Genomic DNA, 27,842 nt, shown 5'->3' with positions numbered 1-27,842 from the left:
AAATCCCACGTCTGCCCGGGATTTGGAACACTGGACCTGATTCAGACCCGTTCGCTAGATGCGGCCGCTCGCTCCCAGCGTATGCAAATTCAGCTAAGTGACGTCAAGGCAGGCGATCGCATGGCAAGACATAAGCACGCCCACTATGTCTTGGCGAGCGATCACTTTGTGCTTATAGACGCCCACCAGCCGGTCTTTAGCCGCCCACTAGCGTACATCATCTCCAGGAAGTATATACAACCATCAGTACATCGGGAACCATCGGATCAGACCGCAGCGCTTGTGGTTGACTGTACCTTACCGCAAGCACTGCGAGCAGTTCTGTGTAAAAATCAACCAGGTGACGTGTACTATGACGCTGCCTGTTAATTATGTACGCCTCTGAAACGGCGTTGAAACACTCAGGCACGCCTGCGTTCGCAACTCCTCTCCCCCGTTACTACTGCCCTGTTACCACCCACAAACTGCATCTCCTGTCACTCTTTTGACAGTTATTCAGTGAGTAGCACTACCCGATCGCTCAAACTAGTTCGCGCATGCACACTGCGATGCATACGCAAATGCATAAGATCGGCCGCGTACGGGCAAGCGGCCGCTTGTGAACGGGTCTGAATCAGGCCCCCTGTTCCAAGTCGGGTCAGACCACGGATTTAACCAGTTCCCACTGCTGCATCGACCCGGGAATATTCCGGGTCGGCGCTGTTCACACTGCACCCAGGTGCAGTGCCGGCACTTGGAGATTAGGTCATCACCAAGCGCCGGAAACTCCAGCTCTCCCCTGAACGCTAGACCGGTAGCGGACTGACGACCAGGGGAGGGGGTCCTTCCAGGGGGTATCTGATGTCACAGCTGTCACTGAGGAGGAGACGGGCAGGGAGAGATTACAGCCTCCCCGTACAAAGCGAGGTAAAAATGGGGTAAAAAACTGGAACGGTTCGGACCATATGGGGAGACTGTAATCTCTCACTTCACAGACAGCTTCTGATTTCACCTAATCAGCAGGCTATAAACAGGTCGGGTTACCTGTTTCCACTGAACCTGACCAGACTTTTACCTGCATAAAACCCTCCGCAAGACCCGGGAACAAAAGCCGGGTCAATTGACCTGGGATTTTTTCCTAGGAGCCTTTTCCACTGACACGGCAATAACCCGGGTATTTTGGCCGGTGGGAAAGGGGAATAAGAGGTCACAATCCCCCCATGGTCACTACGATAGACAAAGTTTCCTTAACTGAACCCCAACAGTGTCTGGAATTGGTCCATACTAGAGGGGAGATGTATGAAACCTTAGAGGATGGGCTGTATCAAGCATCGCATTTTGGATGAGATACATCCCAGCACTGCATGCATAGCAAAGCATACTGTATAATGCCGGTATCCACAATTACATGCGATACATCCCAGCACTGCATGCATAGCAGAGCATACTGTATAATGCCGGTATTCACTATTACATGCGATACATCCCAGCACTGCATGCATAGCAGAGCATACTGTATAATGCCGGTATCCACAATTACATGCGATACATCCCAGCACTGCATGCATAGCAGAGCATACTGTATAATGCCGGTAACAACAATTACATGCGATACATCCCAGCACTGCATGCATAGCAGAGCATACTGTATAATGCCAGTATCCACAATTACATGCGATACATCCCAGCATTGCATGCATAGCAGAGCATACTGTATAATGCCGGTATCCACAATTACATGCGATACATCCCAGCACTGCATGCATAGCAGAGCATACTGTATAATGCCGGTATCCACAATTACATGAGATACATCCCAGCACTGCATGCATAGCAGAGCATTGTCGAAACTGGATTATTGGCTGAGACAAGATCAGTTTAAAATTGAATCGCAGCGACACCATCTTGCGACTTGCCGCAAGATGCCATTTTGCGAAATGTCCGCCTAAGCGCCATTTTAGATAAACTCACACTTTAGTACATGTGGCGATAATACTATTAGCATCATGCAAATGCATCTGTGACCATCGCCATAAGTTACGGCGATTCACCAGAAGCCTATTTCATGACTTTACGTATTATAAAGGATATATTTCAGAAATGGCTACGTGACAACTAGCTTGTGTAGATAAGCTTCCTGGACAGTGTCTGCCCTCACTACAGGTGGTCTGGCTCGAATGCACACCTACATTAGCAGGCTTCCTGCAAGGACATGATTTCAAAGACTAGAGTGTCATCTTAGGTCTGTCTCTTGTAGCTGGGCTATTTGCATTTCACACAAGAGACTGGGAGAATAAAGAGTTTTTCTTTTGAAGCCTGGGACAGGTGGGGGGGACTGCTGACAGAGTGGGCATGTGGAACTAGTAGTATAGAGCACACTTTTCTGTCAAACTCAAAAGTGACAGGTGCCCCGCCCACTCTCCTCCCACACCACGCCCACTCTCCTCACACACCACGCCCACTCTCCTCACACACCACGCCCACTCTCCGCCCTAACCCCGCCCATATCACTCTTCCTGACACGCCCTGTTTTACGCCCCTTTTTTATATACAATGTCATATAAATTTTATATCCAGTATATAAATTTTATGTCTTTTTTATATAAAATGTCATATAAATGTTATATCTTTTTTATATAAAATGTCATATATTAATATTAACTGTATATAAATTTTATATGCTGTTGATAATAATGGGCTATCAAATTAATATAGCATTTATATAAAATGGGTAATTCGTAATTAATTGCAACGTATAATGAATATTATTAACCCTTATAAGAGTAATAAGCTGATTATGTCTACAATCAAATACGCCGACGTGTGACACCACGTGGCTAGCTGGGAAAAATGCGGATGAAAAAAGCGTTTTAAACGGTATTAAATCCAGGGAGTTATAGCGGCATTGATAAGTTTTATGCTGCAAATAAAGGCAGGTTTAAAAGAACCGATATTAAAAAATGGCTGCGTGGTCAAGATGCTTATACTTTACATAAGCCGGCCAGGAAAAACTATAGAAGGAACATGATCTGCATATCGGATATAAACCAGCAATGGCAATGCGAATTGGTCTCGCTCATAGATCTCGCGAGGTACAACAATGGTTTTAAGTACATACTAACCATTATCGATATTTTCAGTAAGAGAGCGTGGGCGGTAAGCCTAATGAATAAGAATGCTACAGTGGTCGCTAATGCATTTGAAAAAATATTCCATCATTATTACATACCGAAGAAGCTGCAAACTGATCGTGGTAAAGAGTTTCTAAACAAAATCCTAAAAAAGCTGTCAGAAAAATATGGTGTACATCATTTTACTACCAATAACGATGTCAAAGCATCGGTTATAGAGCGCTTTAATAGGACTTTAAAAACACGGATGTGGCGTTATTTCACAGCTCTGAATACATACAGATATATAGACGTATTACAGGACTTCATAACCAGCTATAATAATACATACCACAGAACGATTAAGTTTACGCCGTGTGAAGTGAACCCCTCTAATGCCTTGAGAATTTTCAAGACCATGTACGGAGATTACTTTAAAGCCTGTAAATCCCCGCCGCGTTTAGCCGTCGGTGAGCACGTACGCATCTCCAAATATAAGGATATATTTCAGAAAGGCTACGAACAGAATTATTCTGAGGAAATATTTGCAATACACGGAGTGAACACTAAAGGTCTTAAGCCGCTTTATACGTTGACGGATCTGTACGGCGAAACTATGACGGGTAGTTTTTACCCTGAAGAGCTTCAAACCATACCAAAAAACTATAATACAACTTACAAAGTGGAAAAGATTTTAAAAAATAAGACGGTCAGAGGACGGAAATACGCATTGGTCAAGTGGCGCGGATACCCCGCAAAATTTAACAGCTGGGTCGCTGCATCGGAGATAAAAGATATAGAAAACACAACATCTGCTATACAAGGAGAGATGGATGACAGATCGTTCTACATATCCTTACCCAGCAATGCCTCGGCAGACACATTCCCGCAAAATAAGATTTCTAACTATACAACAAAACTTGCAAAACCGATACACTTAAACGGTGAATGGGAGGTAGCTCTTACAGAAATACAATACCCCCACACCTGGAATACTTTGGATATATACACGATTGTGTGTTGCAAATAACAAAGTGGGATAGCCAGCGCTTGGATATCACGAGGGTGTGTATTAAACCCGGTTTTTATGAAACAATCGAGGCGCTACTTGTAGTAATCAATGCAGAAATTGCGCAACATAAACTGGAGGGAGGGTTAAAACTATGGTATGATCCGCTTGAACGCAGCGTATCCTTCGACAATAAGCCCTTGTACCAGATCACAGCAGGCGCTAAACTGACAAGAATACTGGGTTTACAACCTAAAACTAAGTTTTTAAAGCCATGCGCTGACATTAACGACGGACAATATACGTTGTACGTGTACACAGACATTATCGAACACCAGAGGGTCGGTGATAGTTATGTCCCATTGCTACGCACGGTTGAAATTAAGGGGCGTAACAACGATATGGTCACAATTCGATATGAGAAGCCCGATTATGTACCTTTGTGCAAAGCACATTTTGACACTATAGCCATAGAGATAAAGAACGACCAGAATGAGAACATCGCATTTAAGTTTGGGAAGGCGATCGTGAAACTACACTTTAGACGACGCAAAAACGATTTTTATTAACTAGCAGAATGGTCGCTATTAAAAATTATGGTGATCCGACACTCTACGCACAATATTATAAAGCGCAAGCCGGTAATGGTTTATCCGGCTTTCACGGCAGCGCGTACATGTACGGCCGCGGATTAGGCGGCATTTTTCGAAGCCTTTTCAGAAAAACGGTGCCTCTTTTCCGAAGAGGTCTAGAGTTGGCTAAACCACACGTAAAGACCGCTGCACGTAATATCGCAAAAGATGTTATCGGACACGCCACAACGGCCGTTGTGAATAAAATACACGATGCGAATCAAGCAAAACAAGATGGTTCAGGGTTAATATATACAAGGAAAGGAGCAGCTAAAAGAAAACGGAAGCGGACAACAACACATCCGCCATGGTGTATGCCCCTTTTAAACAAAAACCGGAGACGTCGCAACTTAAATAAGAAGAGAAAAGCGACGCGAGGGGTTGGTGATATTTATTTTTAAGAGTCAGTTGAATGCGCAAAATCAGAGCTGGATCTTTTCGACGTACCCCCGACGCAAACTAGCGTGGAGAAAAGTCTATATGTCGAGGTTCAACCTTTAGCGGCGCTTTTCTCTTCTTATTTAAGCCGGCAGGGCTAGGAGCGGTGCGCTTCAGGGTAGAGAGGTGAGTCCCAGGCACCCTCCGACATTGATGCCAGTTAGCTATACGCACTGTAGAGAACTAACCTCTCCCCATCAAGGCCAAATCGTACTCCCTGACCCCAGGAACATCATCCCGGGCACCTTAATTCATCAATCATCATCATTGTTTCATTATTAGCGGGACGCCGCATTTTGTTTTGATTATGCAGTGACATTGGACAGGAACTATTTAACCATTAGATTTCCGATTTACCACTCATCCTACATGGTTGAGAGACAGAGAAACCATCTTATAGTTGTGCACCAGCTCTAACTATCCTTGGTTTAGTGAATAAATATTTTTGTGTTATTTCATCATTATCTGGTCTTTTTCACTGACTGCAACTTGGTTTATGTTACTCAATTTATACCATCATAATCTATTTGTTTCAATTTACTGACAATTAGTCATTTATTGACAATTAGTCATTCATATATTACTGGAAGAAACGAGAAGGTTGAGCGCTACAACATACCTTTTTCTTTTCTATTTATTGTATGACTGCGTACGCAAATTAGCGTCATCCTTAGAGGTTTATAGGAAGGATTTTAGAAGGTACAGGCAGGGGTATATAGAGGTTCATTTTAATATTGTCAGCATACTGTATAATGCCGGTATCCACAATTACATGAGATACATCCCACCACTGCATGCATAAAATCACCTTTGCGAAAAGAGTACTTTTGGGTTTATGGGTGTTCGGGCCGCGGGGGACCCTGGGAGGGATCTTATTGGATCCCTTTCTGGGAATTACGCAGTGAGAAGGCTTCTATTAGACAACGACATATATATAGGGCAGTGGTTCTCAAACTCAGTCCTCAGGTCACGTTTTCCAGGTCACCCAGCAGGTGCACAGGTGTATTCAGTACTCACTGCTACATTTTAAAGATCCACAGGTGGAGCTAATTATTTCACATGTGATTCTGTGAGGAGATCTGGAAAACATGCAGTGTTTGGGGTCCTGAGGACCGAGTTTGAGAACCTGTGATATATGGCATTAGTTATCGGGTACAAGCTCTGGAAAGTTTTGCTTTCCGGAGCTTTGTACATATAGGGAATGCGGTCAAACCTCCCAAAATTTCACCGTTTTGGCGGCATTTTAGCGCTAGTACATCCCACCCAGAGAGAGATAATGTGTGGAAGTAGCCCACAGCAACGAATCAGCTTATAACTGTCATTGATCTAGCACAGCCTATGAAATGACAGCTAGAAGCTGATTGGTTGATCAGGGCAACTTCTCCACTTTATCTCTCTCTACATCTCACCCTTGGGTGTCTCTAACATGGCTCCTATGTAGTGGGTGGGGGGACACATCTGTATCTGAAGCTGCAAGGGAGCACAACACAATTGGCTCTCAGTACCACCCCCATTAACCAGTGGGTGGCACTAAAGGAGGTTATAATTATGTGGGTCCTGGACCAGTTAATGTCCCCTGAAGTGCATCACAGCATCGTGCCCCCCAGGACAAAGAGGCCATATGCGCCTGTCCTGAGATTGCCTGATATGCTGTATTTGCTATAAATGCCTAACACTTTCCTTTTCACATCAGCCATTATTCAGTGCAAACATCCCATTTACTAGCCAGGGAACTGCACAACATTAGACATAACTTGCACAAGATAGAAAGTTTGCCAGCTGGGTGATGGAGAAGGACTGTAGAACGTTAGGATAATTATGTATCATTATAATATATCTGGCCTTACAGTTTTGGCATAATTTTAGCATACGATAACACGCAGCACGGAAGTCACGTGACTCGCCCCCATGGCACCAAAGCGTTAACACTTATCATCAAATCAGGAAACAATTGTAAAATCACTGATTATAGTTCCTTCAGAGATTACAGAAACTCGCGGCTCCCTCTGCACGCTGAGAGGCAGAGAAACACATAAGCGGCTATTAAAATATCAATTACTTTCTGGGGAGAACTTGTCAAAGCTGTAACACATGTAACAAATGTTTGATAGGAATCCATTAAGGAAAAACATTCAATGAGCATATTAGTTTAAATTGAGAGTAAGGAGTAAGAACTTGGTAACACTTTGATATGTTCAAGGTTCTAACGTTCTACTGGGTATAAGGGAGTGATACATAGGGGGTATGTTTACTAAAGTGCGGGGTTTTTAGAAGTGGAGATGTTGCCCATAGCAACCATTCAGATTCTAGCTATTATCTTCTAGAAGGTGCTGGATAAATGATAAGCAGAATCTGATTGGTTGCTATGGGCAACAACTTCACTTCTAAAACCCATGCACATTAGTAAATATACCGTATCTGTGTTAATATTATATATATATATAGATATAGATAGATATATAGATAGATAGAGTGAAAGCTTGAGAGCAGATACTTCCTTCCACTATGTCTGTCTGTTATTACACAGTTTTGTTCTATAAATGTTTCCAATTGTGAAGCGCAACAGACTATGTTGCGCTATATAAGAAACTCTTAATAAGTAGCTGTGACACAAGCAAACGTGCTGCAATTGTGTATTTCTGGCAGTAACAGACACCAAATATTTCACAGCCAAATACTCCAATTGCACGTAGCTGTAGCTGTAGCTGTTGGAGAAGTCTAAACTGCTTAAGCGCAACAGTTTCCCCTCTGGAACACTTACTGTAGCACTGCTTTCCATCAGCTCCCAATTCATACCCAGGACTGCAGCCACAGTGATAGGAACCACGAGTGTTGAGACAGCTGTGCGCACACATGGCCAGGCCGGTCACGCATTCATTAATGTCTTTAAAAAGAAGCGGGGGACAGAAGTTACCAATGTGAAAACAGGATTATTGATGCAAATAAGAAAAGGAAAAAAAACTATTCTGCCAAGAAAAGCAATCTCTGGCTGGTAAATGCTCTCTGGGCAGTGTGAATGGGCTTCCTAGGACAGGGTTACAGATACCGTCCACCTCCTACTAGGAAAGTCCCATTAACTTTTCCACTGCAATGTAAACTGGCTGAGCCGGCAGCTGCATAAAACTGGAAATTCTTGGAACGCTGGGCTACTAGTATTATATTTTATAGCTGCCGTAACCACATTACATTAACAGGGGGCATAAGCTGAGTGTACACTGACAAAGTATATGTATAACTAAATTCCATTTCTAGAACCGGGGTGCATCACGGTTTGTGACCACATTGTTTAAATAGAAATCACAGGGGCTCTGCACTCACCATAATAACCAACAATAATAATAAGCAGTGAGGTTTTGGGTCATGAATTGATCAATGCATTTAAGCTTGCAGCCCCCGGCAAGGGACACCTGTGATATAGATTAATATATATATATATATATATATATATATATATATATATATTTCATATACTTGTGGCATACAAAAAGACACTGGTTTACTGTATTAAGGATATCTAATATAATGCCTGTTTTTCTATTTTTTATTGTTTTTTTTTGCTTTAACAGGGTCATTTAAGGGCCAGACTAGATGGGCCAAGTGGTTCTTATCTGCCATCAAATTCTATGTTTCTATCTGACTTCGGGGATGGTATTTTTGCAGATTGCTCCCCAAATAACCTATACTAGAATGAATATGACGGTCCCTGGTACTGTATGGCTGTCCCCATGTGTGAACATTCTCTTGTCCCCAGAATTTTTACAGAACCAGTATTGGCCCTACTACAGGAGAGTCTTCTAAAAGCCCCTACATGTGATCACTGCAACAGCCCCACCAATCCAGAGCCGCCTAACACATCCCAACCTGGTGACATTGATCAGAATTGGGAGAATGGATTAGAGGTTACTGTGGGGTACTAGGGCTAAGGTATACTTTTCTTTTAAATTATATTGTCTGTTTATATCAACTGTTGAACAATACAATCATTTGGGGGCCTTCTATTTACTGCTCCAAAGTCCTGCAGCATTGGTGGACAAACATAACAGCCGTCGCTAGGAAAGATTCACTTTCCACGGTGAAACGCGTGGTTGAAATATAGTGAGACCTTTTCATTCCTTGTATGGTTTATTTTTTATGTTTAATCTATATCATGCCGTTGTGTTGTCATGTGATAGTGATTGAAAAATAATATCTATTCATTTTATCTTTCATTCAATTTTATTTGATGTTAGTGGTTTTATATGCATTTCTGTGTCAATAATAGTGAGAACAGTGTTAGACCTCTTCATGTGTCGCTCCATGACATCATGGTTATGTATCTTTGAAAGTGCACTTTATTACATATAAATCATTTATATTTTTTAACGTCAATTGTTGTTGGACATTTCCTGTTTATATATAGACCACCTTACTGGTGAGTAAAGGGACTGGTTCCCCCAAACATGTATCTGCAGCCTCGTTATTGGTCAGTGTTGAACGGTCCTCATTTATATAGCTCATCAAATTGAGGAGTAAGATATGTTCCACCATTCACATAATGCTGGGTACACACTGGCCGACATATCGCCCGTTCAACTAAACGGCTGATATATATCGTGTATGTGTCGGCTGGTGTGTACCAACGATATGCCTGTGAACGACGTCGTTCACAGACAAATTGTTTCGGCTGTGCAGCACAGTCAACGCCAAATATATCTGCAGATATAGTGATGCATCGTGATGTGTGCTCGGGCGGTCAGCCAACTGCCCGTACACTAGCTGCAGAGGCTGGCGGTGATTGACAGCTAAACTGGGCGGGCACATGTAAATGCTCACCCAGTTGCAACGTCAATCATGATGCATCAGGCCGGTCGATTGGCGTGTGAGCACTTACCAACCGTCATATAGGAGGCGGATTGGATGGGTGGCTGATCCGTCGTCCTAGTGTGTAACCAGCTTAAATGTCACCATTTCCCAGACTAGCTGTGAATTACACTTCCATTGCCGGAGGAAACCTTATTCTAATATTAATTAGGTGTTGCCTAAGGGTGCAGATTTTGGGAGAGTGTGTGTTTGTCTACAGAGGTGTCCTCATACACTAAGGGGTAAATGTACCAATCAGATTCTACTTAACATTTAACTAGCACCTTCTAGAAGCTAAGAGCTGGAATCTGATTGGTTGCTATTGGCAACAACTCCACTTCCAAAAACTCTCACTTTAGTAAATTTACCCTGTACATGTCTTTGAGCTATCTGGCGCAAGATGCCTGGTGTGGCTGACACAAGGCTGCGAATTTTGTGCATCGGAATTGGTATACATGTGTACAAAGTCGCAGATGAAGCCCTACCGGCCGTGGTGCGAGGGAAAGCAGCGGCTGCTCGTATCGGAGGCCTTTTTACACAGATTCAGACTCCGTTGCAGACAGCTATAGAAGTGTTGCAAGCCCTAGTGGTCAGTGTGCGCTAACAATGTAGGTTTGTCGCTTTTTGTTGTTTTAATTACGCTAATGAGACGCACATTTTTAAGCGGAAAAGACGCTCGATCCAGCTGAGTCGCGCGGCACCTGGTGTGCCATTAGGAGCTATTTGGTGCAACTACAGAAACAGTGTATAAAGGACACATGCGTGTGTGCGTGTGTGCGTGTGTGTGTGTGTGTATGGTCATTTTAATAACATCATGTCATTGCACTCACTTTATGAATTGGCTGTTTCTTTCTCGATAATAACTAAATTGGGAATAATCGAATAATGCATTAATAGCAATAATTGTGTTGGTTTGTGTAAAGAATCTGCAGGACAATTTTTGTACTAACACACATGGATAAAGGTGATTATATTTTAACATAACGTTCTGAAAACATTCCCCAGTTATGTCTTTATTGGAGTTTATTGTGCATCTTAGTACTACTAGTAGTAACACAGTATGTTATTACTGAATTAGCGGTGGACCCGTATAACTACAACTCTTGGAGGGCAGTGCTATTTTTCAGCAGGAACCTCTCATTAACTATGATCTAATGTCCTGGGCCAAAATGTATTTTCCATAAGTTAAGTTTCACTTTAAAGTTCCCTTTCAGTGCCTTCTTTTCTAAATATACCTGGGGGTGCTGAAAACCAACATTCCAAATGAAACCACCAGTCTCTGAGCTGAACAAAGTTCCTGGAGAGAAAACATTGTATGGACCAGGGGTTTCTACATAACCAAAGTGAGTTTGTTGTCAGATGAATCCATGTGTTCATGTGTAAACCTTATTAATCAGAGGGGTCCGGAGCAAGTAACGTACCTTCACAAGTCTTGCCGTCAGCTGCCAGTCTGTATCCAGGGTGACATGTACATTGAATGCGCCCGCCGTCATTGGTGCACTGATGCATGCAGCCTCCGTTCCTGGTAGCACACGGGTTGCTTACTGTTGACACACATTGTAACAATTATAGAGGCACTTTCTAATAACCTCCTACCACACATGAAACAATTCTGTCGCTACAGCGAGAACACGGATGTTTAAAGTAATTTGAAATAACAGTAAATAAAGTAAAAAAATGTGCCATTAATAAAAGTAACATGAAAAATCGCCTGTGTCCTCATGGATAAACCCTGTTTCCAATCACTGGCTAGGAGATTGCTAGCGCCGGGTAGGAGATTGTAAGTAGTAACAATGAAACGTTAGCTATGGGTTGCAGCTGTAAACATAAATGTGTTTAGCTTGCTATATAAGTAATTCGAGCTTGGTATTAGGCCATTATTTGATACATGTATCGGTCTTTGTTGCTATTGTAATATATGTAGCAGGGAAGGGTTGGAGAACTCTAAAGGTGTCCGTGCACGGTGCGATAAAGCAGCCGATCCGACGCTATGGGTCTCGCACTGAAAGGGGCGTGCTGTGGATGGTGAGTGACAGCACGCCCCCTTTGGTGGCGTGGCTGCCCAGACGGAAGCGTTCCCATGGGAACGCCTACCGTCTGGAGCCGGCCCCACTGACATCACGAGTGATGTCAGTGGGAGTGTTTTTGGCTCTGATAGAGCCAAAAGCACTCCTGGGCTTGCGGCAGCGAGACCCTACCGCAGGATCTCGTCGCAAGCCTGATGGTTGCAATGGTCTTGACCATCGCGACCATCATTTTGGCCGCTCGCATAAGCTGTGGGTGGTCACCCACAGCTATGCGAGCGGCCAAGAGGCCGCTCCAATTTTAGGCAGGAGGGTCCTGATTCAGAGCGAGCGCTCTGGTCAGAGCGTCCGGCTCTGAATCAGGCCCAGAGCGCACACCCGTGGAGTCGTACATCACACCCAACATATTGGGCGGTCCCCACACACATGTGATCGGGTGGCCGACTGCCCGATATGCCCCCTCCCCCACCCACATAGCACTGCAGTTCTGTCCAATATGTCTTCTCTCATTACAGTAAACTTTAATGCTAAACTCTTGCTTCACATCCATGGAGAGAACTGTAATATCTGTAGATCCAGGGGGCAGAGTATGTCTAACACCTGGAGTATAAATCCAGCACCTTTTTCTATGTTTTACAGCTCTCACTGTAGCTTTTGTCTTCAATTTGGAGAAAGAAAATGTCAGTAAAACTATTATTACACTAAGTAGGGGGGTTATGTCTTTCTAATACCCCCCCTCAGAGCAATCCTGGCTAGCTGGCTGGAAATTATGATCGGCCCATGATGACTGTGGCGTACGCATGTGGTCACCGGCCATACACAAGGTCACCGGCCTTAGCGGCCTGGCGTCCATATCTTTAGAGTTAGCTCCTCTGTTTATGTGGGAGGACGGACCATCAGATCTGGTCATTAAGCTGATGATATGTCCACAATACGTGGCCCGCTGTGCTGCTGTGTCACACACTTACATTCACAGTGCTTCCCATCTTCCTTCAGCTGATAATTGTTCCTACAGCGACACTGGTAGTGAGCCACGGTGATCTGTACGCAGTCGTGTTCACAGCCGCCGTTTCCCGTGGAGCAGGAGTACAGTGCTAAGCAGAAAATACAAAAGGCATAACAACATAGTGATACACACAGAATCATGGAGATGGAAATACAATAACAGAACTACAGGGAGCAAAGTGATTATTTAGCGGTGTGCAGGATTTCATAGACACCACACTTTCTGTACTCTATTTTCATCATTACAACAAGCACACCTGCGGCATTATCACCTTGTTAATGGATGAACGTTACTCTGATTATTTGGCATTTAAGTGTATTTTTCGCTGCAGCAAGGCTAGCTAGTTATGCAAAGTCTCAGTTCTGCACAAAGCTACCAGTGGTTACAATGTCCAAGAAGCATGTGTTGGGTCTGTAGGTGTTCTCCCACCCAAGGCACTTCCTGTATGATTTACTGTATATGCTCCTGGCCAATACTGAGTTAGATTTGGTAGGAATTTGGTCCTGATATATTATAATAATAGTATTATAATACATAGCTACTTGTAGAATTATGTCACATTGTTGTCAGCAAAAATATAAACATTTATTGGAGACGTGCTGGCAGAACATGAAGTGGCCTTGGAAAAAAATGTGGAAAGTGGTGGGGTTAGCAACTCATTAGCCCTAGCTACAATGGGAGTGAGCAAGGCCAATGCAACATGCTAGGCGGAGTCACAGCACCTGTAGGAGGATCCTGTCACAGTAGGTGGAGCTGACACCAGTAGGTGCAGCATTGGACTGGCAGGTGCAGTAAACCAGTAGGCAGAGTCAGCACACCAGTGAGGGCCAAGTACAGGCATTCGTATATATGATATGAATGGTACCATTTAATCCAGCAGCAATGAGTTCCCAAGAGTAACACTGAAGTGGAAATAGAAAATGTCGTGGCTGTTAGATGAAGCCCAGTCACTGTACATTAGATTATACTTACTGGGGTCTCTACCATTCTAGTGACAGATATTCATTACACTACAGGGAGCATCCCAATGACCACCATACAATACAGATAGCAACCTGATGACCACCAAACAATACAGAGAGCTTCCCAGTGATCGCCATACAGTACAGTGGTCATCATATTCAGCACAGTACAATGGGTTATGCAAGTGTAAGACCACTTGAAACATGTTGCAGAAAATTATACAACAAAATGAGATACAATTCTTAGGAGAAGCAATCCATGATCCCATGCCAGACAGAAGGGATTAAAGTCACTGACAATATCTCAAAGTGGGGACAGTTAGAAGATATGGAAAATACAGGGTAAAAACTTAAAGGATGGATGGCCCTGCTCGTGAGAGCTTACATACTAACTGATTGGAAATTAACTTTCAGGTGAACTGGGGAGAGATGAGAAGGGAGGATGGCAGATGAGTATTAAAAGGTTTATTCATTAAATAGTATTTGCAGGATATCCCTAGAAAACAGCCATTTGGGGGTACCCAAATTAAGGATCCCCAGCATGTAACCTGTAACAACCATTGCAGATATCTCCGATATATGTTGCGACTCTGTGATACTTCCATTTCCGATCGCAAAGCACTCCCCCTCCGGAGCTTGGCCCCGGCAGCTAAAGCCATCTTCAGATGCCCCAAGTTTGCGGAATTTATATGATGATGTTATTACTGCTATACGTAATATAGCAGCAACATATTACGCAGCGCTGCGCAATTTCAAAATTCTTATGCGCCCACATCAGTCTCTGACCCAATGAAGATTACAATTTATCTCCAAGGCAGACGAAAGCTGACGCAATAGGTTTGGCTACAGCGATGCTTATCCAGCGGGTCAAAATACAAGTGAAAAATTCAGCACGCAAAGTAAACACAAAAAATACAAAATATACAAAAGGCAAATGGTTTATAGACATATTTGTGTACATATAAAATATTTTGTGTGTATGCTCTTGAGTGAAAACAGATTTGCCTCCCACACAACAATCAGGCCAAAGTCACAACACGTGGATGTTAGGGGCTCAGTGCAGTAATGGATAAGCTGGATATTCAGAACATTCATAATGTCAACACGTGACAAGTAAAACATGACACACTTCAGACACCCTATTACGGCTCCAAATGAATAGGTCCCAATGTTTTTCTATGTCATATCTGCTGTATAAACAGACCAGCTCCTTAGCTGCCGGAGACCTTTGTTCCAGCACGGTTTTAGCTAATATTATTGGAACGATGATGATTATAAAATGTTAGTTTTGCTGATTACAACAGATCTGAAACATGTCTGGGAGGCGTGACTCTGGGGTAGCGCAATGCCAGGATGATTAGTAACTCACAAACACGTAACCCTGTGTGACCCCCCCATCACTCCTGTAAGTGCATGTAAGCCTCATAGCAAATATGGAGGCCATCGTCGCACAGACTGGGCAAAATTTATGAAAACCACACTGCGAAGTTAAAGCAATTGGCTTGTATCTAGTGCAAGCCGACCAATGAAAGCAAGCCTGTGATTGGCAGCTGTGGCTTTAGGGCTTATTTTGCACCATTCAGCTAAATTTTGTAAATAATCTTTTTTTTTTTTGTTTCGTTTTATAACGAAACCGTTTTATAAATTGTGCACCTGAGGTAAGATACGTGTTCTCTGGAACACCTTGCTGCTGAGCCAGTGCAGACACAAAACTTATACATGATAAATGTCACAGTGGAACCTGGAAAATTTTGGGGGTAGGATTCATGGTGCCACGCACCCGCTTCATCGGCCACCTTGCCCGCCTTCCCTCCATGGATCTCCTGTGCTGGCTTGGAAAAGTTGGTAAGTATAATACTATATAAGTCCCTGGCGCACTACATTAATGTTCACTGATTGGTCTATTTATCATTGGTAGCACAGGGGAGCATTGCCTAACGCTAACCCCCCCTTTCCCCACCCTAACCCCCCCAGGGGGCTGCCTAGTCCTAAGTCGTCCCCCCCCCCCGGGAGCCCTGAAACCTAACCCCCCCCCGGCTGTCCGCACCCAGCAGGGCCAGCTCCAGGGGTGGAAGCACCATGTGTCGGCCCTTAATAAGGTACCCTTACAGACCAAAATCAGGGGTGTGGCCTAATCACCATAGGTCACACCATAGGTCCAACACTGGCTGGGCTTCCCCCAGCCCTCTTCTGTCAGTGAATGGATGCTGCGCGCATGTGCGCTACATCCATTCACCCTCCGGGTCCCCAACCTCCCGATTTGACCACCCGCGGGTGGGACAGCGGGACAGTACTAAATTGGATGCTGGGGAGGGGTGCGTCCTCTACGGGTGGCACCCCTGTGTGACCTGTCTGGTCGAACACCCCTAGAGCCGGCCCTGGCGCCCAGCTTACCTTCGTTCGGTATGCCTGTTATTAGTACCCTGCCGGGATTTGACAGTCGGGAAGTCGGTGGTCGGCATTTCGACCGTCGGCTTCCTGACTGCATCTCCTTATGAAGTTGTGTCTGTAGTTATCAATCTGGTTGTCCTCCTGGAGAAAACCCAGCACCAGATTTTGTTCCCCCTCACCAGCAGCTGCAGGTAAAGGGCTCCAATAAAATGCGACTGATGCATTTGACCCGGAGGCGATCAAGCAAAGCCTCGCTGGCTTCGTGGGTCCCCCATTGGCGGGTATAGGTAACGCCATCTCAAGATGCTTGAAAAATACAGCAGACACTGCAGCCCGCATAGCAGGCTATGGGGACGCGATAAGATACGAAAATAGTGGGACTGCAAGAAAAGCCCCCAATTTCTCTGTGGTATCTCTGTTGTTAAGCAGGAGGAAGCAGTGATAACACCTTTCTTGGGCCAAATGGCAGGAGAAATCACTGCTTCATAAATAGTTACTGAAAGCGGCAATCCGTGCATTATTTACATTTGAAATACAACATTTTCAATAACTATGGGGCATATAGTATGTATCAAAGCGTGAGATAAAATTGTGAGATATATATCACCAACCAATCAGCTTCTAACTTCCATTTTGCAGTCTGTGTTTAAGAAATGATAGTTTGGAGCTAATTGGTTATATATTTCTCAATTTTATCTCACATCAAGCTTTGATACATATGCCCCTATGAATCTGTAAATCCTAGAATATAAGAACAGACAGTAAGAACTGTATATTAGCGCATTCTCAGAAATAAAGTGCAACTCCACCTGTAGTCAGAGATGGCCACAGCGCCCCAATCTATCCAAATATGGGAGTAGCCGTTATCACAATCACTGCACATTTACACATGTCCTATCTTCCGTGCAAGAGATCAAAATCAGATCTCTGGGGGTCATTCAGACCCGCTCGCAAGCGCAGGACGCTCGCAAGCGGGTTGATGTTGCCCCACTGCGCATGCGCACGACGGAGGGAGCTCCGTCGTGCGCATGCGTGAGACCCGGATAGCGACGGGCTCTCCGTCACGCCGGCTCTCGCACCAAAGGGGGCGTGCTGTCGATGTTGATTGACAGCACGCCCCCTTTGGTGGACGTGCCGGGGCCGTGGCTGCCAGACGGAGGCGTTCCCATGGGAACGCCTACCGTCTGAAGCCGGCCCCACTGACATTACTAGTGATGTCAGTGGGAGTGATTTTGGCTCTGATAGAGCCAAAATCACTCCAGGGCTTGCGGCAGCGAGACCCTACCGCAGGGTCTCCGTCGCAAGCCCGATGGTCTTGACCATCGCGACCATCATCATGGACGCTCGCATAAGCGGTGGGTGGTCACCCACAGCTATGCAAGCGTCCAGGAGGACGCTCCATTTTCATAGAGGAGGGCCCTGATTCAGAGCGAGCGCTCTGGTCAGAGTGTTCGGCTCTGAATCAGGCCCTCTGTGTCTATAATCACTGTTTAAAAAAGGACAGTGAATTTTGATAAAGTTATAAATGATTGTAAAGGCGCTGAATTATGATGTAAGTGGGCAGAAATTCGGGCCATAGTCTTCTGGACCATATCTCACCAATAATAGCAGGCAATCAATTTTAATTATTTTAAATTGTAGTTATTTTAATAATGTATGGGTCAAATAAGAAGGATGCTAATATAGGATGTTAAGAGAATATTTAGACCCTTAACAATTACTTTATTAAATGGTCAACTAATGGAATTTTTGGAGTACAGTAATAGAGGGCTCGACAAATCCCGGGGGCCAGGTCGCCATGGCTACCAGATTTTGCAGCCTGGCTACTAGATTCGTGCCTATAGTATTGTGGTGTTCATATCATGCACAGGAGTGCATGTGCTGAGAGTCGCCTGCGGTGACTGCTGTGCTTCTGTCCGTCCCGGCCTGCACTGAGAACTCTTCTCCATCCTGGCCTGCTCTGATCCCTGCTGTCTGTCCCAGTCTACGCTGATCCTCCTGTACGTTCCGGCTGTCTACTGTCTCCTATCTCCGGCTGCATAGAGCTCTCCGGTAGTAGGGTCTATGGTGTGACCACGAGGGGAGGGTTTTGTTGTACTTTCTGGCACCATTATTTTATGTGAAATGTGGTCCGTTATTACTGGAGGGTGGGGGGTGGAGCAGGGGTATCCATTCAACTGCGACCATTTTGTGGACTAGTATAGTGTGTATAACAGTTGCATAACACACAGAGCTGTGCTCCTCACTCACTCCTGTAATTTTTTTGTGGGGACGGTGGTCTGGCTCCTAGATTTTAGAAACATTTGTGAAGCCCTGCAGTAATATATGTCTTTCGGCCATGTTTGTGTAGCCTACATGAGGACATTTGCTAAAGTCAGCTATGTGTAGCATTTATGATGCACTATTTAAGCACCTCCAATGGGGATCAAAGCCACATCCCTGGTGAAGCTGTCACAAGCGAAACATTTTGGGCGGTGACTGATCTCTAATTGAGATTTCCCAGGATCTATCAGGAGCTAGCACTCAAATTTGGGTGAGGATGGAAGACTGTGGACCCCGAGGAGAAAGGTTCAGTGATTTGCAAATTAATTTGTTTGTTTTTTTTTAATTTAAAGGATTTTTAATCCATTTTTCTATTATTAAACATCAATTTACTACACAATCAGCGGCCTGTTGCCCTTTTTTTGGTGCATGGGTGTAATTTCAGGTGAAATAAGATTGTTTCTGACAGGAGGAAAATACCCCAAGAGAAGGCACCAACATTAAGGATACTTCAGATAAGCAATTATTCAAGTTTTTATTACGTACACAGAATATCTGTTTTATAAACCAAAGGGGGCATGCTGTTGATGTTGAATGACAGCACGCCCCCTTTGGTGGGCGGGTCGGGGGGGGTGGCTGCCCAGACGGAAGCATTCCCATGGGAACGCCTACCGTCTGGGGCCAGCCCCACTGACATCACAAGTGATGTCAGTGGGAGAGCTTTCGGCTCTATTTGAGCCGAAAGCCCTCAGAGGCTTGCGGCCACGAGACCCTACCACAAGGGTCTCGTCGCAAGCCCGATGGTCGCGATGGTCTTGACCATTGCGACCATCATCCTGGCTGCTCGCATTAGCTGTGGGTGGCAACCCACAGCAATGCAAGCGGCCAGGAGGCCGCTCCATTAAAAATAAAAAAAAAAGACGCCCTGATTCAGAGCGAGCGCTCTGTCAGAGCGTCCGGCTCTGAATCAGGGCTACCGTCCACTAACGGGGATAGAATGCTAAGATCGTGTGTACAGCAATACAGAACAAATCTCTCAGCAGCGATTAGCTGGGAAGTTAATGTTATTATGTATTATTATTATTGTACAAATTGCATTCCAATCTAGTACAGCTAATAAGGACCAGAAGTGGATTTTGGGCAAAGCACATTGTGAGCTAAATATACTTCTGCTGGCGGCCAGCCACATCTTTCCCCTTTACCCGAGTTTACACTTCTTCTGTCATGGGACTAACAAATTCTAACAGTCAGCAATTCAACGGGGAGATTGGAGTCATTCACAATTGTTTGTGTTATAGTAGTAAACAAAGATCAGCCTGCGCTTCTCAGATACTCTTTAGAAGATTTGGTAATACGTGAAGAAATGACTAGCGTGATAAGTGTTGCTGTGGAACATTCGTAGGACACAACACTACGGTAAAACTATAACAGCCATCATCCAGGGCCGCAGAGAGCAGGGCCAGGCACGGGTACTGTAGAGGTGTGTGGCCTAGTAGTGGAGGCATGGCCATGCCCTAACTATAACAAAAACAGCCCCGCATTTCCAGATCCCAGGGTAGGGGGGCATTGGTCTGATTGCTCCATCCCACACACACACACACACACACTACACACGGGATGTAGTTATCAGACTGACGGACGTCATGCCGCCGGTCTGAATCCCAACACTGAAAGTCCGACACGTGACTTAAGATAGGCGTTGAAATTCCGACGCCTATCTTAATCCCAACGCAGGAATCCAGAAGGACATTAGCCCGAACGAGGTAAGTCCGGGCCGCCCTTAGCGTTAGCTGCGGGGGGGGGGGGGGGGAGTGTTAGGTTTAGGGAGCGTAGTCTCCCTGTACCCCCTGCTGGGCTGCGAGGAAAGGCTGCTTCAGCTGACAGGTAACTGGCCGGTAGGGGGGCACAAACCGGTGCCCTTCCAACAAGCACGAGCCCAGATAATTAGTACCCCTGGGCCCACACAGAGCCTGCACGTGGGCCCCTTTTTCTCTTAAACTGCTCCTGCAACAAAGCCAGGTGTCCCGCGTTAGCAATTCTTATGGCGGCAATGAGACATGGAACTAAGACTGTACAATTTGTAGCTGCCTCTTCTATGAAACCATTTGTTAGCGACAAACATTGTATTTCTGTTCATTTCAGGACAGAGAGACATACTAGCATTAATTATCTCCTCGCAGACAGGAGGACCAGAACTTCAAAACATACACGTCTGGCAAATATTTATTTCCTGAGAATCTGGCCCTGATTCAGAGCCGGACGCTCTGACCAGAGCGCTCGCTGTGAATCAGGGCCCACCTCCATAAATATGGAGCGTCCTCCTGGACGCTTGTATAGCTGTGGGTCACCACCCACAGCATATACGAGCGTGCAGGATGATGGTCGCGAAATCACTCCCACTGACATCACTAGTGATGTCAGTGGGGCCGGCTTCTGACGGTAGGCGTTCCCTTGGGAACGCCTCCGTCTGGCAGGCACGCCCCCGGCACGCCTACCAAAGGGGGCGTGCTGTCAATCAACATCGACAGCACGCCCCCTTTGATCAGACACTACGAGCGAAGGAAAGTCCTTCGCTCGTCACGTCTCGCACATGCGCACGACGGAGCTCCCTCCGTCGTGCGCATGCGCAGTGCAAACCATCGACCCACTTGCGAGCGGACAGCCGCTCGCGAGTGGGTCTGAATCAGGGCCTCTGTCTGTACGGCAAAAGTATGCTCTCCGTAGTCACACATTAGTATCTATTTAAAAACGAGGCTTTTAGAACTGGCGTTTGACATTTTTGTTTTTGGGCAACGCTACTGAAGTAAATATCCATTTGGTTTGGCCTCAGGTATTTTTTTTTATCGTATAAAAAACTTACATAACTTATTATGGGTGCGCCAATATCCTCCTGGGTCCCCGATGGCTACAAAACCCTCGCTGTAATCCTACCTATGCTTACTCATAAATCTGTTGGCGACCAGCTGAGTAGGGGCAGCCGCTCATCCCCTGTGAACTTACGTCTAAAATTTTAAATGACACAATAATTTGTGTGCAATCGATTGCCCCAGACTGATACCCATTTCACACCGAACCCCTGACCGGGGATATTGCCGGGGCAACCCGAGTCCTGGCTTGGTGTGAAGCGGTCAACCTGGGTTGTGTTTGGCTCGGGTCCTCGACCTTGGTCACAACCAGGGTTATGTCTGGGACAGGCGCGGTTATGCTTCAGTCTGAAAGGTGCGACTGGGGTTATTCAACCCAGGTTACGGTAAAAGGAGCTAACTGGCGGATCAGGAGCGCTGGGAGACTTCATGACTCATCTTTGTGAGCTTGTAAAAAAAACATTCATTTCTAATGACATACACTGATTTGCAGGGCAGACACGGGTGTGTGAGAAGGCAATGACTGGGGAGTAACCCGGGTTCCTGGTGCAGTGTAGCTGTGGGTGACCACCCACAGCTATAGCGAGCGGCCAAAAAGATGGTCGCGATGGTCAAGACCATCGCGACCATAGGGCTTGCGACGAGACCCTTGTGGTAGGGTCTCGTTGCCGCAAGCCCTAGAGTGCTTTCAGCTCTATCAGAGCCAAAAGCTCTCCCACTGACATCACTTGTGATGTCAGTGGGGCCGGCCCCAGACGGTAGGCGTTCCCATGGAAACGCCTCCATCTGGCCAGCCACGCCCCCGGCACGCCCACCAAAGGGGGCGTGCTGTCACTCACCATCGACAGCACGCCCCCTTTGTAGCGAGACCCATAGCGATGGCTTGCCCGACGCTATCCGGGTCTCGCGCATGCGCATGACGGAGCCGCCTCCATCGTGCACATGCGCACTGGCCTAACATCGACCCGCTTGCGAGTGCTTAGCGCTCGCAAGCGGGTTTGAATTAGGCCCAGTGTTCAATAACCAGAATCAGACCTGGGATTTAGGTGTGAAAGGAATAGGAGTTATTAATGTACCATCTTATAGCTAGCATAGTGCTCAATCACTGCAAGGTAGCCGGGAAGTCTGGGCTGTGATTATCTGGGCTGTTGGCGACTATGGGCCTGATTCAGACCCACTCGCGAGCGGCTGACCGCTCGCAAGTTGGTCGATGTTATGGACTGAGCATGCGCACGACGGAGGGAGCTCCGTCGTGCGCATGCGCCAGACGCGACGAGCGAAGGAAAGTCCTTCGCTCGTTGTGTCCGATCAAAGGGGGCGTGCTGTCAATGTTGATTGACAGCACGCCCCCTTTGGTGGGCATGCCAGGGGCGTGCCTCCCTGACGGGGGCGTTCCCACGGGAACGCCTCCCGTCAAAAGCCGGCCCACTGACATCACTAGTGATGTCAGTGGGAGTGATTTTGGCTCTGATAGAGCCAAAATCACTCCGGAGCTTGCGGTTGAAAACCTCAACCGCAGGCTCCGGCTCGCAAATTCGATGGTCGCGATGGTCTCGACCATCGTGACCATCACAATGCACGCTCGTATAGCCTGTGGGTGGTGACCCACAGCTATACGAGTGTCCAGGAGGACGCTCCATGAAAATGGAGCCCGGCCCTCATTCAGAGCGTGCGCTCTGCTCAGAGCGTACGGCTCTGAATGAGGGCCTATGACAGCTTTTGTGACATTCCACATCTGCTTTGTCCCCAATTATAGAAAACCCTGGTCCTAAACCGATCCCTCAAGTTGTTGCATTGCAACAGGGTTATTGGCTCCATAAAAAAATAAAATAAAATAAAAAAAACAGGAGGCTATGGATTATGGGACAGAGAAATTGACAACGACAATCTACTGATTGATCAGCTGTGAAAGCAGACTGAATAATTTAAAATCCTGCCGCAAAAATATTTACTATACATTTTACCTCTTAATATTTATATTAGACAGATAGGAAGGGGAGGGTTTTTTCATTTAAAAAAAAAATGATATTTTGCCTTTTGTCTTCTTTGGTGACATGACAGTTATTAACTTCCAGACAGAAATATTATGCCCCTATATGCCCCAGCACCCACAAACTCCATACACTTCACACACTGACATTTAACCCTGTGTTTCTGTGTCCACTGTAGAATCTGTCCCTTGTCTGCCAGGGATGGAGTCAGGAAGCTGACTATTTAAATGCCGACCGCCGGCTTTCCGACTGCCTAATCCCGGCAAGGTACTAATGACAGGCGTCGAAAACCCGACGCCTGTCATTAGACCTACACCGGGAGCCCGACACTCGGCATACCGAGCGAAGGAAAGCCAGGTGCCGGTGCGGACAGCGGCGGGGGGGTTAGGTTTTAGGGCTCCCGGGGGAACTTAGGGCTAGGCACCCCCCGGGAGAGTTAGGGTTAGGCTAGGGGAAGAGGGAGTTAGGGTTAGGCACCCCGGGGGGAGGTTAGGGTTAGGTACCACCCCGGGAGACTTAGGTTTAGGCTGCAGGGAAGGGGCGGTTAGGTTTAGGCACTTAGAGGGGGGTTTCCAGCTTTCATTAAAACACATTTGAGTCCTCTTTTATATATTATATATAGATCATGGAATCCTGTTATGATGCTGGATTTGTAAACTAAAAGATGATTAAGCTGCAAAGTATAAATGAATACTACGTTAACTGTGAAATGTGTGTTACTACCAGGTAAAGTGAAACCAGATGCATGAACATAATTTATAGCAGAACATGGGTCTGATCATGTAATGTTTGGCATTAGCAGAAAGATCACTTACACAAATAACACAAGTGTGTTACAAATCTAATCTATAACAAGCCAGAGTTCTATCTAGCGCAGACTCAGTAGAGTGCTGCAGGGAGTCCACCCCCCCACTCGCAGCTCTCACGCATCTGGGCAGCCTCTCTTCTCCCCCAGCATCAACTATCTTATCGGGAGAGCTGTCCTTTGCGCAATTCTAGGTACATACCGGAGTGGTTAACGCTGTCGCCTCTGTCGCCCCTCCCTTAATCCGGCCCTGCTGCCAGGCTGCTCCCCAACTACTTTAATTTCTCTTCAATCATACAAGCCATGCCCCACAACCAAGCAGAGCAATGTGAAGCATTCCTTTCCTACTGTCTTTACAGATGGAAGGGAAGTCCTTATAGCGCAGGACAGTGCAGCAGAATTGGAATGCTTCCACCAGAAACGGGGCCAGCTATACTCCCCATAGCTTACACTACCTGCCTCTGCTAGCATCTTAAACTCAGCTGTCTGGATGCTGGAAGGCTGAAATGTTGGGGCCCTTTTTGGAAAAGGGACTGGTACGATTCACTTTTTTGCTAAGCAGTACTTTGCCTGAGGAAGCGGCCAGCAACACCGGGAAATGCTCTGCAAAAGCCCTTAAAGTGAGATTTTTTTTATTATTTATTCACTTTAGGTTTTATTTTTAAGAGTGTTTTTAAAATTGTCTGTGTTATTATTTTTAGGGTGTTGACTCAGTGTTGCAACATTTGTTTTGTTTTTGTTTTGCTTTTTTGTTCAGAAATATTTTTACTTTTATATTTATTGTTATACATTTTTCATAGAAAATGAGTAGATAACAGCGCTTGAATGTGATTGTAACAGAGAATAGCTCCAAACAACTCAATACAAAATACATTGAAGTTTAATCAATCACAAAGCATAAAACAAAAATGTTGCACTAAAAAGCAATGATATAATTTTTTCAAGGAAAATTTATTGGCAAATATTCATATTTATGAGACTGAAGAGATTAACACTATCTACCTGTTGTAACTTGTAACCAGTTTGATTTCTAATTTATACTGGGAGTGAAGGATTGAACACTCCCCCTCCCAGCTCCCATGATTACAGTACATCCAAGTTACTATACTTCCAATTTCCTCCAACGAGCCACACAATATATTAATAGCCCTGACTGACACCACGTTACATTTATACTCTAACTAGTCCTCACATAACATTAGGGATAGGCATCAAAGATCGATCTTTCGAAAATAAAGCTCTTCATGCAGGGGCGGTTTAAGAGAGAAGGGGGCCCGTGTGCAGCCTCCGTTTGGGCCCCCTCCTCTTTGATGGTGGCTCAGTGCGGCACTGAGGACCTCATTCAGAGTTGGTCGCGAGCGCCGATGCGCTCGTAACTGACTCGATGGTTTGGCCTGCGCATGCGCCGCACTGTGCGTGCGCAAGCCCCGGAGCGACAGAGAAACTCTGTCGCTCCGGAGCTCGTTACAAAAGGGGCGGCTGTCGATGTTGATCGACAGCTGCCCCCGTTTGGTAGGCGGGCCAGGGGGGTGGTTTCCAAAATGCTTGCCATTTTGTGGGTGGCCGCACTGACATCATCAGTGATGTCAGTGGGGAGCTTCCTGCTCCATCAGAGCAGAAAGCTCCCTGGGGCTTACGAGTGTCCAGACCCTACCCTAGGGTCTGGTCGTAAGCCCCGATGGTCGCAATGGTGATCACCATCACAACCATCAACCTGGTCGGTCGCTAAGCTGTGGGTGGTAACCCACAGCTTAACGATCGACAAGGAGGCGGCCTTTCAGGATGCAAGCGGCCGTCCTGATTCTGTGCGACCACTTGCATCTAACGACCGCCTCTGAATGAGGTCCTAAGTGCTGTAGATTCTGGCTTCACAGCAGAATCTACAGAGCATGCACGGGTCTCCGGGAAAATGGCGCCCGCGACTACCTTCCCGGGGACATCTTTTCTGCAAATGCGCAGATCACTGGGAAAATGGCCGCCGGCATTTTCCCAGTGAGTGTTTGCTGCTCTACAGCGCCGGTTTGGCGCTGCGGAGCAGCACTTCGGGAATCGGCGGAGAGGTAAGTATAATAACTTATGGGTACAGGGTGTACGGTGTGGCCCGTGTGCCCCACACACCCTGCAGCTATTATAGATACGCCACTGTCTTCATGTCAGATTTATTGTGGTTGGTATATGTGTAGCAGATGTGAGCAAGGTTGGTCCACACGTATATTCCAAACCAGAGTAGGATTTATTGAATGTAACAGGCTACACATGATAGAAGACAAACAGCAATCAGTAAGATAAGGTATCAATCCCTCTTAGGATAAGCACTGTACAGCCATACAGCACTGTGATGCTCCAATAACACATTGATAGATTTGTGCACATGCAGATACTTTTAGAGAAGCTACATAAACAAGTCTTCCACCTGGAGTCTAGACATCATGACTGTTAAGTTTGATAACTAATATTTACTCAGATGTGTGATGTTAGTCAGACTGATGAGTCATGCACAATAACACACAGCTAAGTGACAGCATGTAGCAAATAACTATTTAACAACATATGAACAATTTCTGTTGTTTTGTTTTTTGTTTTTTTTTTGCATGAAGGGAGAGAAAAGGCTATTTCCGTCATGTAGCATGCACATACCAGGCTGCTTTAATTTAACACTGCAATTTAGACAGTCCCTCACACCAGCCTGCACAATTTTAATTCCCCCCCCCCCCCTTTTTTAAGTGCAGCATGGTTTTGCCAATGTGCTAAACTGAACCTTCTTGCTGGATTAATGCCTAATGGCCCGTACACGCGGTACGATTTAACAGGACGATATGAGCGATAACAATATCTTCATATCGTTCTGTTTCTGGTCCCCTCAAACGACCAAACGATGGTCGATGCATGGGCATGAATGGTTGACATAGATATCAACCATCGCCTGTGCATATCGACCATGTTAGCCTGTTTACTGCTGGATGTTCGATCCAACACATGCAGGACGCGTGGACAACGAACGTCTGATCGTTGTCATCGCTCCGTGTGTACGGAGCATAAGGTGCGTATCCACTAATAGACGGAGAAACGAGAGCACGATTACGACAATGTAATTGTGATGTCGTTTCACAATCTGTGATGTGCCTACACTGGACGTTCAGTGTAGGTACATCCATCATCCCCGTACATGCTGAACCTGACGTGATCGTCAGGTTCCCCAGCATGTACGGGCGATGATAGATGTCAAAAATGACCAGCGGGCACGCGCATCGCTGGTCATTTTTGACATTTAAATGCCCGATTTGCGGCCGATCACTCAGCGATTGCGAGATAAAGATGTCGTAATCGTGCAATCGCTCAGTAAGGTTGCGTAGGGGATACGCACTTTTACACTAATACCTTATGATGGCGGTGACAACAGCCGCACACACCGGCTAGAAAACGTTCCCAATGCATTCACCCCAAGGTGAACACATCCAAAAAAAACCCACAGCTTAGCTGTGATCAGACCCCTTAATACGCCTTTAGCTGGAAGATAAATTTCTGCAATC

At 45.8% G+C, this 27,842-nt stretch overlaps 1 protein-coding gene across 2 annotated transcripts in view; it reads right to left on the bottom strand.

The window, feature by feature from the left end:
* MEGF6 (multiple EGF like domains 6) overlaps positions 1 to 27,842 on the bottom strand; it is a 433,964-nt gene that overhangs the window by 78,556 nt on the left and 327,566 nt on the right. For both annotated transcript variants that reach the window (XM_088452600.1, XM_088452601.1), the window contains exons 7-9: positions 13,000 to 13,125; positions 11,429 to 11,551; positions 7,930 to 8,052 (exon numbers count right to left, since the gene is read on the bottom strand). In XM_088452600.1, coding sequence (XP_088308726.1) covers positions 7,930 to 8,052; positions 11,429 to 11,551; positions 13,000 to 13,125 — 372 coding nt within the window. The remainder of the gene's footprint in view (positions 1 to 7,929; positions 8,053 to 11,428; positions 11,552 to 12,999; positions 13,126 to 27,842) is intronic.

The sequence above is a fragment of the Taudactylus pleione genome, unplaced genomic scaffold (assembly GCF_031769625.1).
Source record: "Taudactylus pleione unplaced genomic scaffold, aTauple2 ptg000554l, whole genome shotgun sequence".
Classification (NCBI taxonomy): Eukaryota; Metazoa; Chordata; class Amphibia; order Anura; family Myobatrachidae; genus Taudactylus; species Taudactylus pleione.
Note: the sequence above shows the minus strand (reverse complement) of the source record. Positions and strands in the feature narration are given on the sequence as shown.